The 18,869-nt window shown below is 35.4% G+C and overlaps 1 protein-coding gene across 1 annotated transcript; it reads left to right on the top strand.

The window, feature by feature from the left end:
* Positions 1-2,757: 2,757 nt before the first annotated feature.
* On the top strand, positions 2,758-18,252 carry slc7a4 (solute carrier family 7 member 4). Its single transcript, XM_052093692.1, has 5 exons — positions 2,758-2,849; positions 5,854-6,932; positions 11,210-11,955; positions 12,218-12,326; positions 14,235-18,252. The coding sequence occupies exons 2-5, from the start codon at positions 5,951-5,953 to the stop codon at positions 14,429-14,431; spliced, it is 2,034 nt and encodes a 677-aa protein (XP_051949652.1). The 5' UTR covers positions 2,758-2,849; positions 5,854-5,950; the 3' UTR covers positions 14,432-18,252.
* The last annotated feature ends 617 nt before the right edge of the window (positions 18,253-18,869 follow it).

The following is an 18,869-nucleotide window of genomic DNA, read 5'->3' as shown; positions in this document are numbered from 1 at the left end:
AAATATTTGAACAGTTTTGAAAAATATTGCATAGTGAGGATGTTTTCAAAAAGTAATGTCATGAATAGTTTTCATTTATTATGCAACTTTATACAAAGCAGTAAACAACACACACACAAACACACAGATACAAATGCTCACTCACTCACTCACTCACTCACTCACTCACTCACTTACACACAAACACACACACACACACACACTTACTGGACTGAAGCCATCTCTTTACTGTATCTGACAAATAACAAATGAGAGACCAGAGGTCAGTAATTTCAAATGGTGTTGCATGTCGGCTGTGTGCTGTTTCCGACATCTGCAGGGGAGGAATTTTTTATCTGGTTTGAGCTTCTGATACGTTGAAATATTTGTGCGACTAGACTCTGTGTGATCTTCCGACTGAATGTGATGAATTGGACGGATTGGATGGTCAAAAATGATCATTCACATTGCAAATATATATATATATATTTTTTTTTTTTATTATTTGTTTTGCAACAAAAGGCTTTTGTAATTAAATGTGTACATGTCATTTATTTCTACACACGCCATCATATTTAAATCATATCTTTGATTTTCTACTCAATTTTTGCTGAAATATTATTGTTGTTGTTGATGTACAAGTATTATAATAATAACTATAAAACCAACAATGATGATAATAATGAGAATAAAAATAATGGGATCTGAGTAAATATTAATTATGCATTTTATTGAATTCATACATCTTCTCAACAGTAAAGTTTGGTAGAAACCTCAGAAAACAATTCACAAACCCAATAACATTACTTTCTTCAAAGCTTATTTTGAATTTTTGTAATCTTTCTCTAAGTCTAAAGGTGCTGGGTGCTCTGCCTTTGCAATTTGTGAGTGCCTTCTCCCATACAACGGACATTGTGTGACTGTAGCAACATTCTTGCCAAATAACATGATGTGGTTAATTACACGGATCAGGGCATTTCCAAAATTAAATGTCCACTGTGTGGTCCTAAAAGCGAGTCAGATATTCCCCCAAACAGATGTGGTTTTTAAGGTTAATGTTCTATCGAGAAATAAATCATCAAAACTAACCTCCCTACCCTAAACCTTTAACGTAAACCTAACTGATTGTGTCATAAAAAGCGTGTGACATGAAAAACAAACAAACAAAATTTCTGATGCAACCACCTCATTTTGTGGTGCTTCTATGACACTTTCGGTTCACGTGTCGACTCGCGTGCTCTTCAGAACTCGTACCCCGATCCTTTGTATCGCATATTCAACTCTCTCAGTTGAGCTACTGTAAATTTGATCACATATGAACAGGCTTGTAAACGTAGTTGGTTATGCAAACTTTAATTTGAGTCATGCGTTATATTAAAAGTGTTTATATTTCATAAGATAGCATTGTGTGAAGAGCAGAGGAAAGGTATGGATTTATGAACTGATAATTTGCTGTTTTACTCATGATTTGAGTGAAAGGGGATTAATGTTATTATTGTTTTAAGTCCTCTAGTGTTCATTCCAATAGGAAATTACATTGTTACGTTCAACGGGCCACATAAATAAACATTTTGGCAAAAAAAAAAAATATTGTAACATGATTCAATGACCAGGTTGCGACTGGTGGAGAAATATGACTGTAAAAAGTGACAGTAACAGTATAAAGGATGGGCAAGGAGGATGCAGGAACTGGCTGAACATAACATTTAATGATGAAACTCAACATAAAACAAACATAAACAAAAAAAAAATTAATACTTAAGTACAATTTAATGTGAATACTTTTGTAATATTCACTCAAGTATGTTTTTAGCTAGATACTTGGACTTTTAATTGAGTCAAATTTTCACTCAGTATCCATACTGTCACTTAAGAATCATTTTGGAGTACTTTTCGCATATCATAAGAGGTTAAGGTGAGTCTTGAAAAAAAAAAGCAAAATACTTAGTCTTGATGTAGGGGCTTCTTATTCTTTAAAGTGCTTATTCTGTCAGTCTCTTGTCAGTTATATGAATAGGGCAAGGCAGGACAGAAGGTGTCCCGTACGGGATGTTGTCATCACATAATACCATTTTGCATGATCTCTACTACACTATACAGTTAAAAAAATTTAAAATGAAATGCAAAAACTTGAAATGCTTCCTCAAACACATGTAGACTCCACATCACAATTTTGCAAGAGATTTTGACACACTGGGACATCTTTATTGTCAAAGTGGGACACCCGTTTCTTTTAACCACAAAAACATACATTTAACTTTACAAAATGCATAGTAACAATAAAACATTATTCATCTTATTAGACTAACTTTACTATCTTTTAGGTTTGGATATATTTCATATGCAGAACTTGATCCCTTTAAATGGCACCATTGATCCTGTCTTCAGTCTACTGATTTAGCCTTTATATTATTTTATTTAAAATGATCTTTCTTCCCTGACATTACATTATGAAATACATTATTACTATTATTATTTTAGGTCAGCATAGTGAGCAAGTTTATCTTAAAATGTATTACAATGAAAGTGAATGGTGACTGAGGCTGCAACAACAGAAAATTCATTTTTTTAGGAGAACCAACCTTTTAATGTCAGATGTGTACGTTTTATTTAATGTCGTTTTATGGAACTAAATATCACTATCAATATCAAGTCTTTGTAGTGAGATAAAGACAGGCTAAATGTTTTATTTTGTACAATATTCACGAAGCCCACTAAACATTACTGAAGAGAGGCTGGTGCTGTACCTTTAAGAGATGAAACCGCTCCTGTTCACTCCTCCACCCTCCGCTCTGAATGACGCTCTTCTCACACAACATCGCATTCATCGAACGCACCGGGACGCGATTGAACTCACAAATCCACTACAGGTAAAGACGCCGTCGATTGTTTATTCAAGCATGTGTTCCGTGTATGATTTCTGCGCTTAGATCAGTCGTTAATATGAAACAGAGCCGTGCGGTTTCTCACCTGTCTTCGTGACAATGCTTCAACACCTTGCGGCTTTATGTATGTAGTTTTAAGGGAGGATGAAAAACAGACAGCTGTCTGAGTGTAGGTGCAACTGAACGACAGAATAGACAGAAAAGGATCGCGGACCCTCATCATAGTGCTTATTTGAACTGTTTAACATGACACCATGCCCTCAAATATGGCTGGAATTAAATTATTCATGCTGCGTTTCATGGAAAAAAGGTAGTGCATCAACATACAGGATTTTATTGCATTTCCAAGTATGAAAGTGAGTTAAAGATGTAATGTGCAATGCTGATTTTTAGATTAGGATGAAATATGACGTAATTCATGGAGAGGCAGCGGATGTGATGTGAGCATCTTTGCATGGATGCGCCGAGATCATCATCTGTAGCTCAGGCTGCTGTAATAAGGGACTCAAGGCCGTAGCCAGTGGGATGATAGATTATTATAAGATTATCAAATTTAAGAGGTTTATTAAGCATTAAACCCCCTGTAAATTAACTTTGTGATAACGGCGTTTTTTATGCTGCATAGTCTGTCTCAGTATTTCTGATAAAAAAGCTATTAACTGTAAAATATACAGTCAAAATTAAGTAATATATTTTAAAAAACAATACAGTAATTTTTACAATAAAATGTTGTAAAAATGAAATTTGTAGATGTAAAAGGTATGATTTTCCTGTATAATTAATGGTACAAAAAATGCATTATGTTTAACAAGAGAGTACATGTACTTTTTACAGTAAATTATTGTTAAAATTACAGTAAAAAAACATAAAAAACAATAATCAGACATTCCCACAATTCTCTGCATGACCCATCACATTTCATTCGTTTTATTTTAATAGTTATGTTTCTATTTATTTTTACTTACCCGTACTTTGGGGTGTTCTGTATTATATCTGATGTAGTTTAGTTAATGTTTACTGCATAATTTAAATTTCAAATGTGTTACCCTGATGGCGTTTAGTGTTTGTGTGAGTGTCTCTACATGTTTATTGGTCATTGCTCCTGGAAGAGACACTGTTGGTGAACTTCATGTCATCATGTGCTCTTCTGTAATTACTACAGTGATTAACAATACCTTATAAAGTAAAAGCAGATTTTCTTTTTACAGTTTCAGAAGTTTAATATCAAGGTTATGATGTTTTACTGTAAATTTAACAGAATTGTATTTTATGTTTTTACAGTGCCATAGAGGTCAAGTAAATTACAACAGATTTAAACTAAAATGTACAGGTTTTTCTGTAAAGTTGTTTACATTTTTAGTATATTTTTTACATAATTATTCTGGCAACCACAGCTGCCAGTTTTCTGTTGTTGTTGTTGTTGTAAAAACAACTGAATTTTTTTACTGTGTGATATAAGTATTTCATGTTGTATTTTACAGTGTGGCTTACTGTGGAAAAAAAGTGAACCTAAAAATGTACTTTGTGTGGTATCATCTAAATCAACTAGGCCTACTTTGATTCAAGAAAAAATTATATATATTCAACATGTTTGAATCAACCTCAATACATTAGAATACACCAACAATAATAATTGTATGGTTTAGGTCAAGTAAAAATAGATCCTTAAGTTAACAATTGCAGGTTACCACTTTTTACAGTCTAGGAAATTGTAGGACTGTGTCACACTGTATTTGGCTACCTAGTTAGCGTATTGTCACTAGCATAATACATAAAGCCTGTCATAGGCTACATTATTACATAATAACAAATGTAATCAATGTGTAGAAAAAAATTCTTTGTCATTTTTATCTTTATTTGTTTATTTTTCGGTCAAATACTGTAATGTAGTTGAAATAAATTAAAATTTGCAAGCAGGGAGAACAAAAATGTAACAGAGGTCGCCTTTGGCAGTTTTCAAACTTTTGGATGCCAAATTAAGGACACCCAAATGTGAGTTCTATTGTTTAGAATTTATGCATTAGAATTTTGCACTTAGAAATACACCACCACCACCACATAAATCATCATGCTATGTGTTTTTTTTTTATCTTTTTATTTTGTATTTATCTTTCATTGTGACTCTTTTAAATTGTCATGTGTTCAACAGATCCAATCTGTGTTCAATGGAAACTATTTATTGTTAGAAATATAAAACAGCTTTGTATATTTTTAAAGCATAATTCCTAAGCAATACAGTGATCTGATGAAAAATAAGGTAAGTGCCAAAATATCATTATCTGCCTTTTTTGTTAAAATCGGTATTGTATCGGCCAAAAATGTTCATATGCGTGCATCTTTAATTATCTGTAAAAATGTTATCTAATCTGTAGTATATAGCAAGCATATCTTTTTTTTCTACCCAATAATTGAGGAATTTTAAATGTGTAAACCTGGAGAGAAACATTTAGATTCAAATGAAATGGCAATAATATCAATAATGCTGGAAGTGATTTCTGCACATTTAGTGTTTTCAGAGCTGATTTATTTTTTTCCCCCCATTAAAAAAAAAAACACTTCACTTTAGCAACATATTTAACAAAATTCACCTAGCTGAGATAGAAAATACAGTTATACATCTGAAACACTAATCCCGAACTAGATCATACATCAACTATTAAATGGGAGATTTTCATGAACCCTGACAAGAAAATGTTATGTCCCTTTTTACAAGAATATCAAATAATAAATTATATATTGCATCTATTTTACTGTAATACAATAGTTATGAGAATCATCATTGAAAACAACGAGAACAGAAAAAGTCAAATGTCCGGATGCACAATGGTGAGAACTGGGGGGTCAAATGTGCTTAAATGTCCTGAAAATAATGTCACAATGGGCTTCATTTTTGTCACTTGCAGTGGCATTTTTCCAAGCCCATTTTAATGTCTGACTTTGGTGTTTATTGTATTACAGATTTGACTTTTCTTTTTCTTTTCTCTTTTAGGTTTGTAGGGCCTGTTTGGCTCTGAAAATTATGGACAAGGTGTGATCTATCTCTATTCCACATTATCTCTCTCACCAACCCTCGGTTTTCTCTCAAGATGGCGTCATGTGTTTCCAGCTGCTCTCCAGTGGTGCGGTTCTATCAGAAGCTGAACAGGCTAAAGACGTTGGAGGAGGATGTAATGGCAACGTCACTGAAACGTTGTCTCTCCACAGTGGACCTTGCTCTGCTGGGTGTAGGTGGAATGGTGGGTTCAGGCTTGTATGTTCTCACAGGAACTGTTGCGAAGGACACTGCAGGACCTGCTGTAGTCGTGTCTTTCATCATAGCAGGTGTAGCATCTCTCATGGCGGCATTATGCTATGCTGAGTTTGGCGCTCGTGTACCAAAGACAGGCTCCGCCTATATGTTTACTTATGTCTCTGTTGGGGAAATTTGGGCATTCCTTATTGGTTGGAATGTAATTTTGGAGTATATGATTGGTGGAGCGGCAGTAGCTCGTGCATGGAGTGGCTACCTGGACTCTATTTTTAATCACCGTATCCAGAACTTCACAGAGAGTCATGTGATGCGTTGGGATGTGCCCTTCATTGCTCATTACCCAGACCTCTTAGCAGCTGGCATACTACTTGTGGCTTCTTTTTTCATTTCATTTGGTGTTCGTGTCTCATCTTGGCTCAACCACATCTTCTCAGCAGTCAGTATGGTGGTCATTACCTTTATCTTAGTGTTTGGCTTTATACTGGCGGACCCAGCCAATTGGAGTGCTCGGGAGGGAGGCTTTGCACCCTTTGGATTCTCGGGTATAATGGCAGGAACCGCAACGTGCTTCTACGCTTTTGTTGGCTTTGACGTGATAGCAGCTTCCAGCGAAGAGGCCAGCAATCCTCAGAAGGCCATTCCTGCAGCAACAGCCATCTCATTGGGACTGGCAGCCACTGCATATATACTGGTGTCCACTGTTCTTACGTTGATGGTTCCATGGCACTCACTCGACCCAAACTCAGCACTGTCAGATGCATTCTTCAAACGAGGATACAGCTGGGCCGGGTTCATCGTGGCTGTGGGCTCCATCTGTGGTGAGTATGAGTTAGTTTACTTTATATAGAGTGGAATTGAAATGTCTACTTCTACCATTCTGTGTTTTTTTAATTTTTTTTATTTAATATTTTTTTATCACAAATTTGGTCAACAACAACCAGTTGTACAAACATGAATTTCAGTATTTGGTATGTCCCTCTTCTGCTTTAATGACAGTATGCACTTGAGCTGGCTTGGACTCCACAGGTTTGTGGAAAACCTTATGATTCATGTTTTCCCAGCATGATTTGAGAATTTACCAAAGAGCATCTTGTAAGCAAAGAAATCTGACATTTCTTGAAAGGAAATATTCATGTTCAGTGTCATAAAAAAAATCACTTAATCTTTTGTTTAGTGACCTGCAAATAATGCAGAATCTTTCTTATTAATTTTGTAATAATATTGTTGTGTTTAAACTTTTTCAATGGCAGCTATAACTAGGGCTGTCATGGTTATGCAATTTGTCAAACAAATACTTGCGATAATGACGATTAATTGTCATATCAATTTTCATATTTCTTAAGGTCCATATGTGCTTTATACACCTTAAGAAGTCAATTATACATATTTAACTTAAAATATATTAAACAAATAAAAAAATAGGTATATATCATAAGGCTTGGAAAACATATGGATGACATGAAAATTTTTGTTTTAAATATCAAAATATTTAAAAACACTTAAAATACGTCCCACTTTTAGGTCAACTTTATTTATTTATTTATTTATTTATTTATGGTAAGTTTTACATTTAAACTGTTGTTTTTGGAACTCAAAATATATAAAAATATAATATTTTTTTTATAAAAAAGATAATATAAAATATATATTTTAATTATATTTATATTATATAATATTACATTATGCAATAGTACAAATTTCTGTCTTGAGTTCTTTAATTTCACATGTTATTTTAAAGCTTTTTGATGAAACCTACAAGTCTTTATTTCTCAGGAAGTAAAACCTTTGAGATTTCGTTTCATCATTTTATCACTCCACAAGTGTGTCACCTCTGTGTCACTGAATGTAATTCACACTGTGTGTATGATCCCGCTTTAAACATGAATATTTGCCCTTACACGATGGTTAAATGAAAGTGAAATCGGAGCGGGCCTCTACTCTTTTCAGACTGGAGCTGCTCTGGTTGACGTCCACTGTGTGGCTCTGCTCAGAGTTCAACTGAATGACACACAAACGCACAGTTCATTGCATATATATTTGCTTAAAAATCACTTATTTGAGCATTAAAATGTGATTGGAATTAGAAGTGCACAATAATCGTGGTTATCTCAAATAGCCGCGATCAGGTGATTATTAAATAATCCTGACAGGCCTAGCTGTAATAATCAATGCTGGCAAATGGCCATGCAATAAGTGAGATAATCCATGGCTAGGTGTGCGTTAAACAATTTTAATGCACTTGGCAGAGGCAACCACCCTCCGCTATGCATCTTCGCCTCCACGTCATGCATTATGTAACGCACACCTAGCCATGGAAAATTAACTAACCAAGATTAACAAATGATGTAAAAGTATTGTTCATTGTTATTCATGTTAAAAAAATCTAGTTAACTAATGTTAATAATTTGAATCTTTTTGTTTTGTTTTTTATCCCAGATTGTCAGTGTGGGCTCTGACTTTCAAACCCCACTGTATATACAATTAAATTACCACAAATAAGATATACACATGAAGAAATTAACTTATTTTAAACAATATTTACTACACAAAATTTTCCAAAAAATTAAAGTGTTTATTATTATGAGGTAAAACATTATGCAAGCATCTGGCCATCAGACATTTTAAAATAATTGCACTTTACTATTTGTTGTTACTACTGATAAGACTATAGACTAATTTAAGCATCTCTGATTCACTATTGTTGTTTCATTGCTCGATGGACATGTCTGGGATTTGTTACAATACTCAACCCCTGCAAAAACACGTCGTAAACAGAAACATTTGACGTTGCTGTAATCATCAGTTTTCACTATTACATAATCATGGCAGCCGTAATCATAATTTCGGTACATTTTCAGATAAATTGTGCAGCCCTATTTAATAGAAGAATTCCTATACTACATGTGAGTCCTGAAGAGATAATATCTACCAGAGAATTGCTGCAAAAAGATCCAGCCTTGTCTCATTAACCTAGGGGTGTGCAGTGAAGCCATTATTTGTATCTGTATCTGTTAATATGACAAAATTATCTGTATCTGTATAGAACCAGGTGTGGGTGGGGCTTAAACCTCAACTTTAAATGAAACGCCCATTTTTAAAATTTTACTCTCAAATGTATGGTTTCTATTAATAAAATATGCCTTGTATATGCCTTTTCATAATAATAGCCTAATAATAATAATTATTATATTATTATTATTATCATTACAATTTTTATTTAAAAATATATATTTTATTCTTTTTTTTCTTACCAGATTAAGCTGAATTTGTTGGCTACATTAATTGTGGGATATGTTGTGGTTTCTCCGGGTATTTCTGATATTAATATCTGCATGAAATTTTTGTTTGTCTGTGCATGTATGACAACATTATTCTGGAGGCAAGAAGTGTAAAAAAAAAAATGTGAAAGGTGAAGCACACATTTTGCAGTGAATACTATATACAAATTCAAACATTAAAAGAAATGAAATTAAAATCAGTATAACCTACAACAGGGAAATGTCCCATAAATCTATCAGGAATCTTTACAATAGGACACCATTTTTTAGTCAAATAATAGCTACAACAATAGCAATAATGATAATAATTAAAAAATGATATAGTGCATTTCCAGAGTTCATAAATAAAGAATACATTTTTAATCAAATACTTACCATAATCTCTGATGTGGATATACATTTTGTCAACTTTAAGAGATGGATAGATGAGCTCCGATGTGAAATCATCACTCCAGGTCAGGAATTTAACATCACACTCAGGGTTAGGCTCTAAATAAATACATGGGACTCATGATACATTAACAGACATTTCAAGAAATGGAAAGTGTACATGATGTCATATCTTAGTTAATGTTACACTTGACACTCCAGACACGCACAATTAACAGAGACTGCAAACGAGTAAAGACTGCGCCCATCCGATCTGAAATCACACCGTACGCATTTCCATAAGGTTTACACTTTATAAATATTAGCTGCAATTTTCATATGTTTATTTAAAATGTCGCTTTATCCTTGTGCTTCTTGGATAATCATTCATACGAATATTTTGTATATTATTCGGATGAATCCATTATTCGATTTGAAGTCATAATTTGTGCCTTTCCGAATAAGGTATTAAACTTCGGGCAAATTCCTATCATTAACATTACGTGACAGTAGCAACATTTTTGCTAAACGAAATTAAGTGCTTCATTGCACGTTTAGCTGCAGTTTCGAAGTGAAATGTCCAGCAAGGGGTGCCAAAAGCGAGTGAAATGGTGTCATAATCAGATGAGGTTTTTCAGGTGTATGTTAATCGAGTTTTAATGAGTAAATTGTACCTCCCTAACCTAATATTGTAACATAAACCTTACCAATAGTGTTTTAAAAAAGCAAGTGAGAGGTAAGCAAAACAGACATCCTTTACCCTTAACCAACACTTAGTGCTGTAAAATGAAATACGATATGAAAAGCAAGTTTTAGTTTTTCAGATGATGCATTATAGTGGTATTCTACCATAACAGTGTGTGAGTTAAAGAGCAAAAAATAAGTGTTTATAAAGTCTTAATCAATCTTGTAGTCGTGATTTGTGTGAGTAAATAAAAAGCAAAATTTTTGTAGTGCTTCAAGTGTTCATTTCAACAGGAAACTGCTTAATTTGTTTAATAGCGGAATACCTGGTGAATATCTACACTACTCCATCAATCAGAAAATCGTGGCAAAAGAGCTCTGCAGTGGCCACCCAGTTTCATGACGTACTGTGAATGATGCAATCGAGTCGGTCTACATACACTCTTAAACTACTTGCATATTTCCATTTATCTAATAATTTTGCTATAAAATTTAAATATATTGTTTCTATAGCTACGATCAACAAATTATATTAATGATGTACTGTTAAAAGTCATAAAAATGGGAAAAATAATACTAAAAATAAATAAAAAATGTATTGTGTTTACCTGCAAGACATTACAGAACTTTATAGAGGTCTCTATATCGATATGTTGATATAGATGGTAGGATTAGTGTTGTTGTTAAATATCCTAAAGGAAGCCTATGAAGTTTATACTTTTTCCTATCTAGGCTTATTGTTGTTTACCCTTTGTTTCATCTAGCCATGAACACTGTGTTGCTCAGCAACCTCTTCTCTCTCCCGCGGATCGTGTATGCCATGGCGGAGGATGGCCTCTTCTTTTCCATCTTCTCCCGAGTCAACCCTGTAACCAAAGTCCCTGTCATCGCCATTCTTGTGTTTGGCAGTCTAATGGCTATCCTCGCCCTCATCTTTGATCTGGAAGCACTGGTCCAGTTCCTCTCCATCGGTACGCTGCTTGCTTACACTTTTGTAGCGGCTAGCGTCATAATGCTCCGCTTCCAACCAGATAAAAGAAGCGGTAGCTCAGGAGGTGATGGCATCAAGACGGATGCTTCATCCACTCCTTCACTGAATCAGTCAGGGCAGCAGGTGGGCCCATTTCCTGCAGTGAGTGAGGCCCAGACCTTTGCACAGGACGGTGGAGAGCTGAAGGAGTACGAGTCATTCTCTGATAAACTTCAGCTGGTAGAGAGGCAGAAGGCAGTGAAGGAGAGACGGGCCCCAGGCATGCTGAAGGCCCGCTGGGAGCCGTATCTGGGCCGCATTTTAGGGGGCTGTGAGCCAGGGGAGGTGGTGACGTTCGCTTTGATGGCCCTGATGGTGAGTGGACTGTCTCTTAGTGCTGTTTTGGTGTTTGGAAATAACCAGCTGCATCTGCCAGTGTGGAGCTTCACCATGCTGGTGGTCATCTTCAGTCTGGTCTTCCTGCTCAGTCTGGGACTCATCTGGGTCCATGAACAGCAGCCCAATCAAAAGACCTTTCAGGTAAATGAAAACTGCCATTACACACAAATTATGGGATAGATAGATGGAGTAAATGATGACAGAGTTTATATTTGGTAAACTATCCTTTTACTTGTATTAATTAATTACATATTTTGTTGAATGTAGTTTATTCTTATAGCAGACATACAAATGCAAACATGAAGAAAACACTCATTTTTGTCTAAGTAGCTACCTGTGCAAGTGTGCCTCACAATTCACACAGAGACCAATGCTTATTAGACATGTATGTTTCATCATTCAGGTTCCTCTTGTACCATTTATTCCTGGCTTCAGTATCCTGCTGAATGTTTTTCTCATGCTGAAGTTAAGTCCACTCACCTGGATCCGCTTTACCGTATGGGTTGCAGCAGGTATAAGTCCCTCACATTTCACCTCTCAAAGTTATTTTATTATGCGAGAAGAAAGACAGTGGAGTGACATGAGAGACAAAAAACTAGCACAGCAATATAGAAAATTGGTTGCCTGGGACATTGGTCAATTATACAACATAAACTGTCATCAAACTTAAATATTTGACCATAGAATACTGCAATTGAGTATTTAGAATATACATGGTAGTATAGGGAGATATGCACAATTTAAAAACTGATCAATGCAATTATATCTTTTTAAAGAAAATTATGGTTGACAATGAACATAAAGCTTAGGGATGTCCCCGATAGCTTTGTTTGAAGAACGAATACGAGTAGCGATAATTCCTTTTTGGTACTCGCCAATGCCGAGTCAGAGACCTGTTTTATTTTTATTTTTCTGAATTCCATATCAACAGTTTATTTCAATCTTATCATCAAAATAGTGTTTAAATAAATGATCTAATTAAAACTTTAATCAAATGAAAATAGAACAATTAATTTTCAAAATAAAATTGTATTATTTAATCAAATGAAGTGCTTTAATACAGAACATCTCAGCACAATACAACATTGCAGTTATATTTTGTCAAATAAAGTGCTGCATAACAGAGCATCACAGATGTGAGATATTGCTTAAATATAATACAATTACTATTGATTTATTATTATTATTAGTAGTAGTAGTAGTAGTAGTAGTATTACAGTGAATATTACATAACTTTACCGTTGTGATATTGTGGCAAAAGTTTGGAGATGGTGAATAAGACTCAAAGTGTATTTTTATTTTCTCTCACTCAAAAGCTTCAAACTCAAATGTTAGCTGCACTGACACACACACACGCACACACACACATGCAGGTTTGGCTCTCTCTCCCCTCTGGCAGTCTGGCTCGCCCTTTAAGTCACTATTTGCTCTCACTGCAAACACAAAACCGCTGTTATGGTGATTCCCCACATTAAAATCGTGTTATGTCCTAGTGTGATGATTAAACTACAAATGCTGTGAATAAATAAAATGAATTTATAGTCTGCATGTGCTGCATGCTTAAAAGTGAATAAGTGAAACCTGCTGCTCTTACTTTACACTGAAAACAACATCATGATCATTACACATGCTCTAACAGCATAATCTTCTTCTTTCGGCTGCTCCCGCCAGAGCGGAGCATCTGTGATCTGCATATTTATTTTGGCACAGTTTTTATGCAGGATGCCCTTCTTGACGCAACCCCCAGTGGTTGTGGTACTCTCACTCACACCTACATGGCAATTTAGGGTCTCCAATTCACTTAACCTACATGTTTTTGGACTTGTGGGGGATACCAGAGCACCCAGAGGAAACCCACACAAATACAAACACAGGGAGAACATGCAAACAGAAAGGCCCAGTTGAGTAGGCTAACAGTAACTGAAACATAATTAGCACGGTGTCCTCAAATCATCAGTCTCGCAGTATTGTATTTGGAAACATAACATACAAAAATCAGGTATCATTACCAGTATCATTAAGTACTGAAAAGGAAGTATCAGTACTTGTCTCCAAAAAATGGTATGGGACATCCCTGTTTAAATATATTCTTACACTGAATATTGTGCCTAGTACCTACAGTACTTTCCATAGATAGCCTCTTATGCCTGTTGCAAGTTAGCATTGAATGGTATAAATGGCTACAGAACAAAAATGAGCCAGCTATAGATTGGAGTTCTATTGCTGGTTAGTGCTAGTGTTGTAGTTTGAGGCAGGCTAATTTCCAAATGGTGACTGCTTCAGTGTTTACATGCTCTTAAAGAGACAGGGCAGCTCTTGTCTTCAGTGGCTGAGGGTTAGTTGGCTATGGACTCATCTGTTGGAAAAGATCAGTTCAAAATAAATGTTATTATTAAATTTGTCCTTTTGCTCTGTCACAGGTCTTCTAGTGTATTTCGGGTATGGCATCTGGCACAGTAAGGAGGGTTTGCGAGAGCAGCAGGGGCAGGATGTGGCAGCGCGCTATGTGGTCCTACCCAGCGGCAGTCTGGTGGAGACAGTCCAAAACGTCCAGCCTGAAGGACACACTCACAGTACACTCACACCAACCCACGACAATCCACCTGCCAGCAGATGATCTGATCATGCTGAGGTGTGTTTACAGTACACCTGCATGCCTGTTTAGTCAGTAACTCTTGCATTTCTTTCTCTTTGCTTCTGTTCACTTTATGAATGATGTCATCGAAGCATTGCTGTTCATGTGAAGATAAACCAAACTGTTAACACTAAGTCATTATTTTGTATGTAAGCAACTTCCTTTTTCAACATCTTGATCATAACGGTGGGCCATTTTTCTCTGTTCCGTTCATATCTCTTATGTAATATGTATCCTCTGTGTTTAGCTACTTTTAGCTACTATGCTGGTTTGTATGTAAATTATATATGAGTGTAATTTTGCCACCCAAACTGTTTCAGGGTCTCCATTGTCTTTTATGGTGTTTACATAGAGCCAGGTGGAGCCTGCAAATCCACATGGCTGCTCTGTGAAAGCTGAAACCTTTAAACACTGATTTTTGTTGGTGCTTTAGCATATTCATAGGAAACTTTATTTATGTAGTCCAACCACTGAAATCCACAGAAATGATAAACAGAGTTTAAAGGAATAGTTCACCTAAAAATTTGAATTTAATCATAATTTACTCACTCTTATGTTGTTCCTAGCCCTATTTTCATATCTTTTATGTTTTGGACACAAAAGGTGATGTTAGGCAGAATGCCATTCACTTTCATTGTATTGAAAAGAGATGCAATGAAAAGTGACTAAGGCTAACATCTCCTTTTGTGTTTCACAGAAGAAAGAAAGTTATACAGGTTTGGAATGACATGAGCGTTTTTACTTTTGGGTGCACTATCCCTTTAAGAATGTTGGTACATTCATTAATAATGTAATGCTATGCTGTAGCATAAGACACAGTGTGACTGCATGAAGATTAATGGGAATGTTGTTAATGGCAGGCCTTTTTCTTTTATGCTATTTCTATAGCTGTTGCAGACCTTTAGGAAATATTGACAATCACTGATTGTAACGCTCTTGCTTATTTAATAGACATACTCCAGTTTCTTTTAAGTGAACTACTAATGCTAAAAGCATGGGTCATGTGGAGCTACTTAAATGTATCCCCTCCCTATTATGTCTCCTTCATCGTTTTAAATGGATCACATGCATATATACAAAAGACACAGACAACCATCTTTGCAGTGTCTGGCTCTCACACACAATCGTCACTGTATATGTTTCCACCTCATCCCTTTAAAGACCTCATGAATATTCATTTTAATGCAGTATATCTATATTTACTTATTTTAGTTTCAGTATCTATTCAAACCAACTTTTGATCATTTTAATTGTTAATGTTCAACATTCTTGAGACATTACAGTGTTTTTCTTTATATGTGCAAGATAAGCTTATTATGAGCTGTTCCTGATTAAATATGTTTCATTTGTATCCACTGACACACCTCACTTGCCTTATCTTTACAAACACACACGCAAAGTCTTTTAATCATGCTGTTACCTCAGCATTCTTTCCCCTAATCCTTATTCCCACACTCAGTTCCAAACATCTCAAGTGACATCCACACACACTGAACTGCCCATATTCTCACACACACACACTCTCACAGTGCGGTGTGACAGAGCTGGGAGCACAATAGAAGAGATCTTGCCAGTTGAGTCCATAGATGTGATGTTGCTGTATTTTGTAGTAGGCTATGGATACTGGCTGGACAGCAGATATTTGAAAACATTCCAGTCAAATGCAAGTGTGAGATAATCCCCCTATACAAGCCTCCATAATCTCTCCCTCCCCTAGATTTGCACTGTTCCCTCCCTCCCAGATTGACCCAGATTATTCATCCAGAGTGTGAATGCAGCTGGAGATTATTATTCTCACTTTGATCGCTTCAGCACTTGGACTGCACACATTCAGAAACATGTTGAGTCATTCTGCTTCTGTTGCCTCTGCTCTCTTATACAAACTCTAATTCAAACACATGTAATGTAAAGACGTGGCAGGTCACTTGAACTGCACTGTTATTGTATCCCATAAATTATTATTTCTGTATATGCATTACACATTTTATTTGATCACTCGCATTGATTCAGCTTGTGAAAGGATTAGCTGTGAAGGCAAAAAGGATAAACCTTACTGGTTTCCCTGCTTAAACCAGCCTAAGAAGTCTCCAAACCTGGTCTGGTTTGCTGGTTTTAAAGAGGTTCTATTTTAAACCAGCAAGAGTAAGACCAGCAAACCAGTTCAGGCTCATTTAAGATGCTTTTTTCAGCTGGGTTACTGGATGAACCAAATGTTCTTCATTATTCAGTTGTTGTATTAAACGTTGATTAAGTTTTTGTTTTACTTTTGCTTCTATTTTTGATCTGCAATTCAGAATGGTATTTTTTCAGTGTTGGGTAGATTACTTCTGAAATGTAATCAGATTACAAATTGCACCATAAACATTAGTAATGTAGTAATCATTTAACTTTTTAGGTAGTCCTAGGGAATTGCTTATTGATGAATTATTGCATGAACCGTATGCTTGACCAATTTACACTAAATATTTATCATTAAATATTAGTAAACATGAAATCAAACAACAATTTGATTTGAAAGTTATTTAAAAGTCAAGACTAAAAGGTAATTGCAATCAATATGTAATCATATAATCCAATTTTTTGTAATCTGTTTATGTAATCTAGATGTAGTCCATTACTGCCCAACACTGCTGTTTCACTCTGCAGTCATTGCATCTAACTAATAGACGTTTACAGTGTAGTTTTTAGGCTACAGTACAATGTATAGTGTTCACACAGTACACATCTGATGACTTTTAAGCAAAGCATCAAACATACACAACATTAAAACCACCTGCCTAATATTGTGTAGGTCCATAGAGAATGGTCAGACTGGTTCAAACTGACAAAGTCTACGGTAACTCAGATAACCACTCTGTACAATTGTGGTAAGAAGAATATAATTCAATATTAGGCAGGTGGTTTTAATGTTGTGGCTGATCGGTGTACAGGCAGAATCATTCAAATGGAAACTCTGTTTAATTTAATCATGCAACTGATGCTATCGTGTTCTCCTTAAATGCCCACCTACAATATACCATTATCACTTTGCTACGCCATGATGATATAGAAATGACAGAGAATCAACTGATCTTAAAGTGACCCTTAAATTTGAATTTTCAAACCTACAGTGATTTTGAATTTCCAAACCTACAGTTTGTGTCCTCAGTAGCATGAACAGTGAACTGGCTATCAGTGCACTGCATCAGATGTTACAATGTCAATATGAGATACTCATCTCATATTGAGTGCAGTGGCCCCTTTCAGTCAGTTTCCTGCTTTCATATAACAGCAGTCTGGAATTTATATCTAAAACTTTTTCCCAATCCAGTCAGCTGTATAATCCACTTCATGTTTTTCTGTCAGACAGACTTAGTTGCATAAAGCAAATATGAAGACTTGGACTATTTTTGCAGGTGAAGGCACAATGCACAGTTTGTATGTAAATACTATATCTGTAAATATAGCACACACGTAACCAGTGGCCTTAATGATACACATACTAAAGCATTCCCAAAGTTTGAAATGTATCTTCTGTAGTCTTAGATGTAATTTTGTGTAATTTAAGATTAGTGTATAAAAGAGGAAATTAATGGATTATACTATAGTGCTGAGATCTGTTTTTGTCTTTATCTCTCTTTCTACACCTTCTTCTGCATTTCAGTTGTTTGTTTCCTCCATCCTGCCCACTTGCACTCTTGTCTCTTTCGAAAAGCACCACGTTGAGACATTTTTTCATTGTGTCACATATACCTCTGTTTTGTGTGTTTGTAAAGTTCTATTTATGAGAGATTGTATTACCTAGTGGTGAATAAATGTTTTGAAGCATCATTTGGTCCAATCTGTTATTCAAAAAAAAAAAATATATATATAATAATATTCTATAGTCTAATATTAAGTGGCAAAGGAAACTAATATCATAAGTCTTTTTGAAATAAACCAAAGAAAATCGGTATAACAGACAGTTCTCTAAATCTGTCAGACAGGATTGGATTATTAGATTAAGCAGAATTTGTGAGAAATCACATGAGCTTTTTTCCCAATTACCAGTTTGACCTAGATGACCTACTTTTATAGGTTTAAATTGGAGACTGCTTTCTCAGAAGGGAACATTAATGCAGAAGGCAGAGGGCTTTTGATTTTCTGAGCATTTACTCTTTCTATGTGTATTTCAAATGCTACATGAATGATGCAGCTACAAAACCAGGATGTACGCAGACTCCGTAATATGACATGCATCATGCTTAATTGCACACGAGGTTCCCATCAGTGCCATAGAACAAAACGCAGAGATGGAATTTCACTACAACATCCTGAGTTGGTGTATTATTCACTAGTTAGTTTGTCAGCTGATATGAGATTAGTATTTGAGAACTGCTTAGAGAGTGTGTATGTGTAATACAGAGTTTACTTCAAGTTTACCACAAACAGGACATTTGTG

This window comes from Xyrauchen texanus, chromosome 27 (genome assembly GCF_025860055.1).
Source record: "Xyrauchen texanus isolate HMW12.3.18 chromosome 27, RBS_HiC_50CHRs, whole genome shotgun sequence".
NCBI classification, from domain to species: Eukaryota; Metazoa; Chordata; class Actinopteri; order Cypriniformes; family Catostomidae; genus Xyrauchen; species Xyrauchen texanus.
This window is presented reverse-complemented; position numbering and strand designations above follow the sequence as displayed.

What these genes read in the sequence shown, in the direction of transcription:
- slc7a4 (XM_052093692.1), top strand. Translation starts at nt 5,951, where the DNA reads ATGGCGTCATGTGTTTCCAGCTGCTCTCCAGTGGTGCGGTTCTATCAG. An exon ending in GGCTGTGGGCTCCATCTGTG is followed by an intron (nt 6,933 to 11,209) that starts GTGAGTATGAGT and finishes TGTTTCATCTAG; the next exon opens with CCATGAACACTGTGTTGCTC. An exon ending in TACCGTATGGGTTGCAGCAG is followed by an intron (nt 12,327 to 14,234) that starts GTATAAGTCCCT and finishes GCTCTGTCACAG; the next exon opens with GTCTTCTAGTGTATTTCGGG.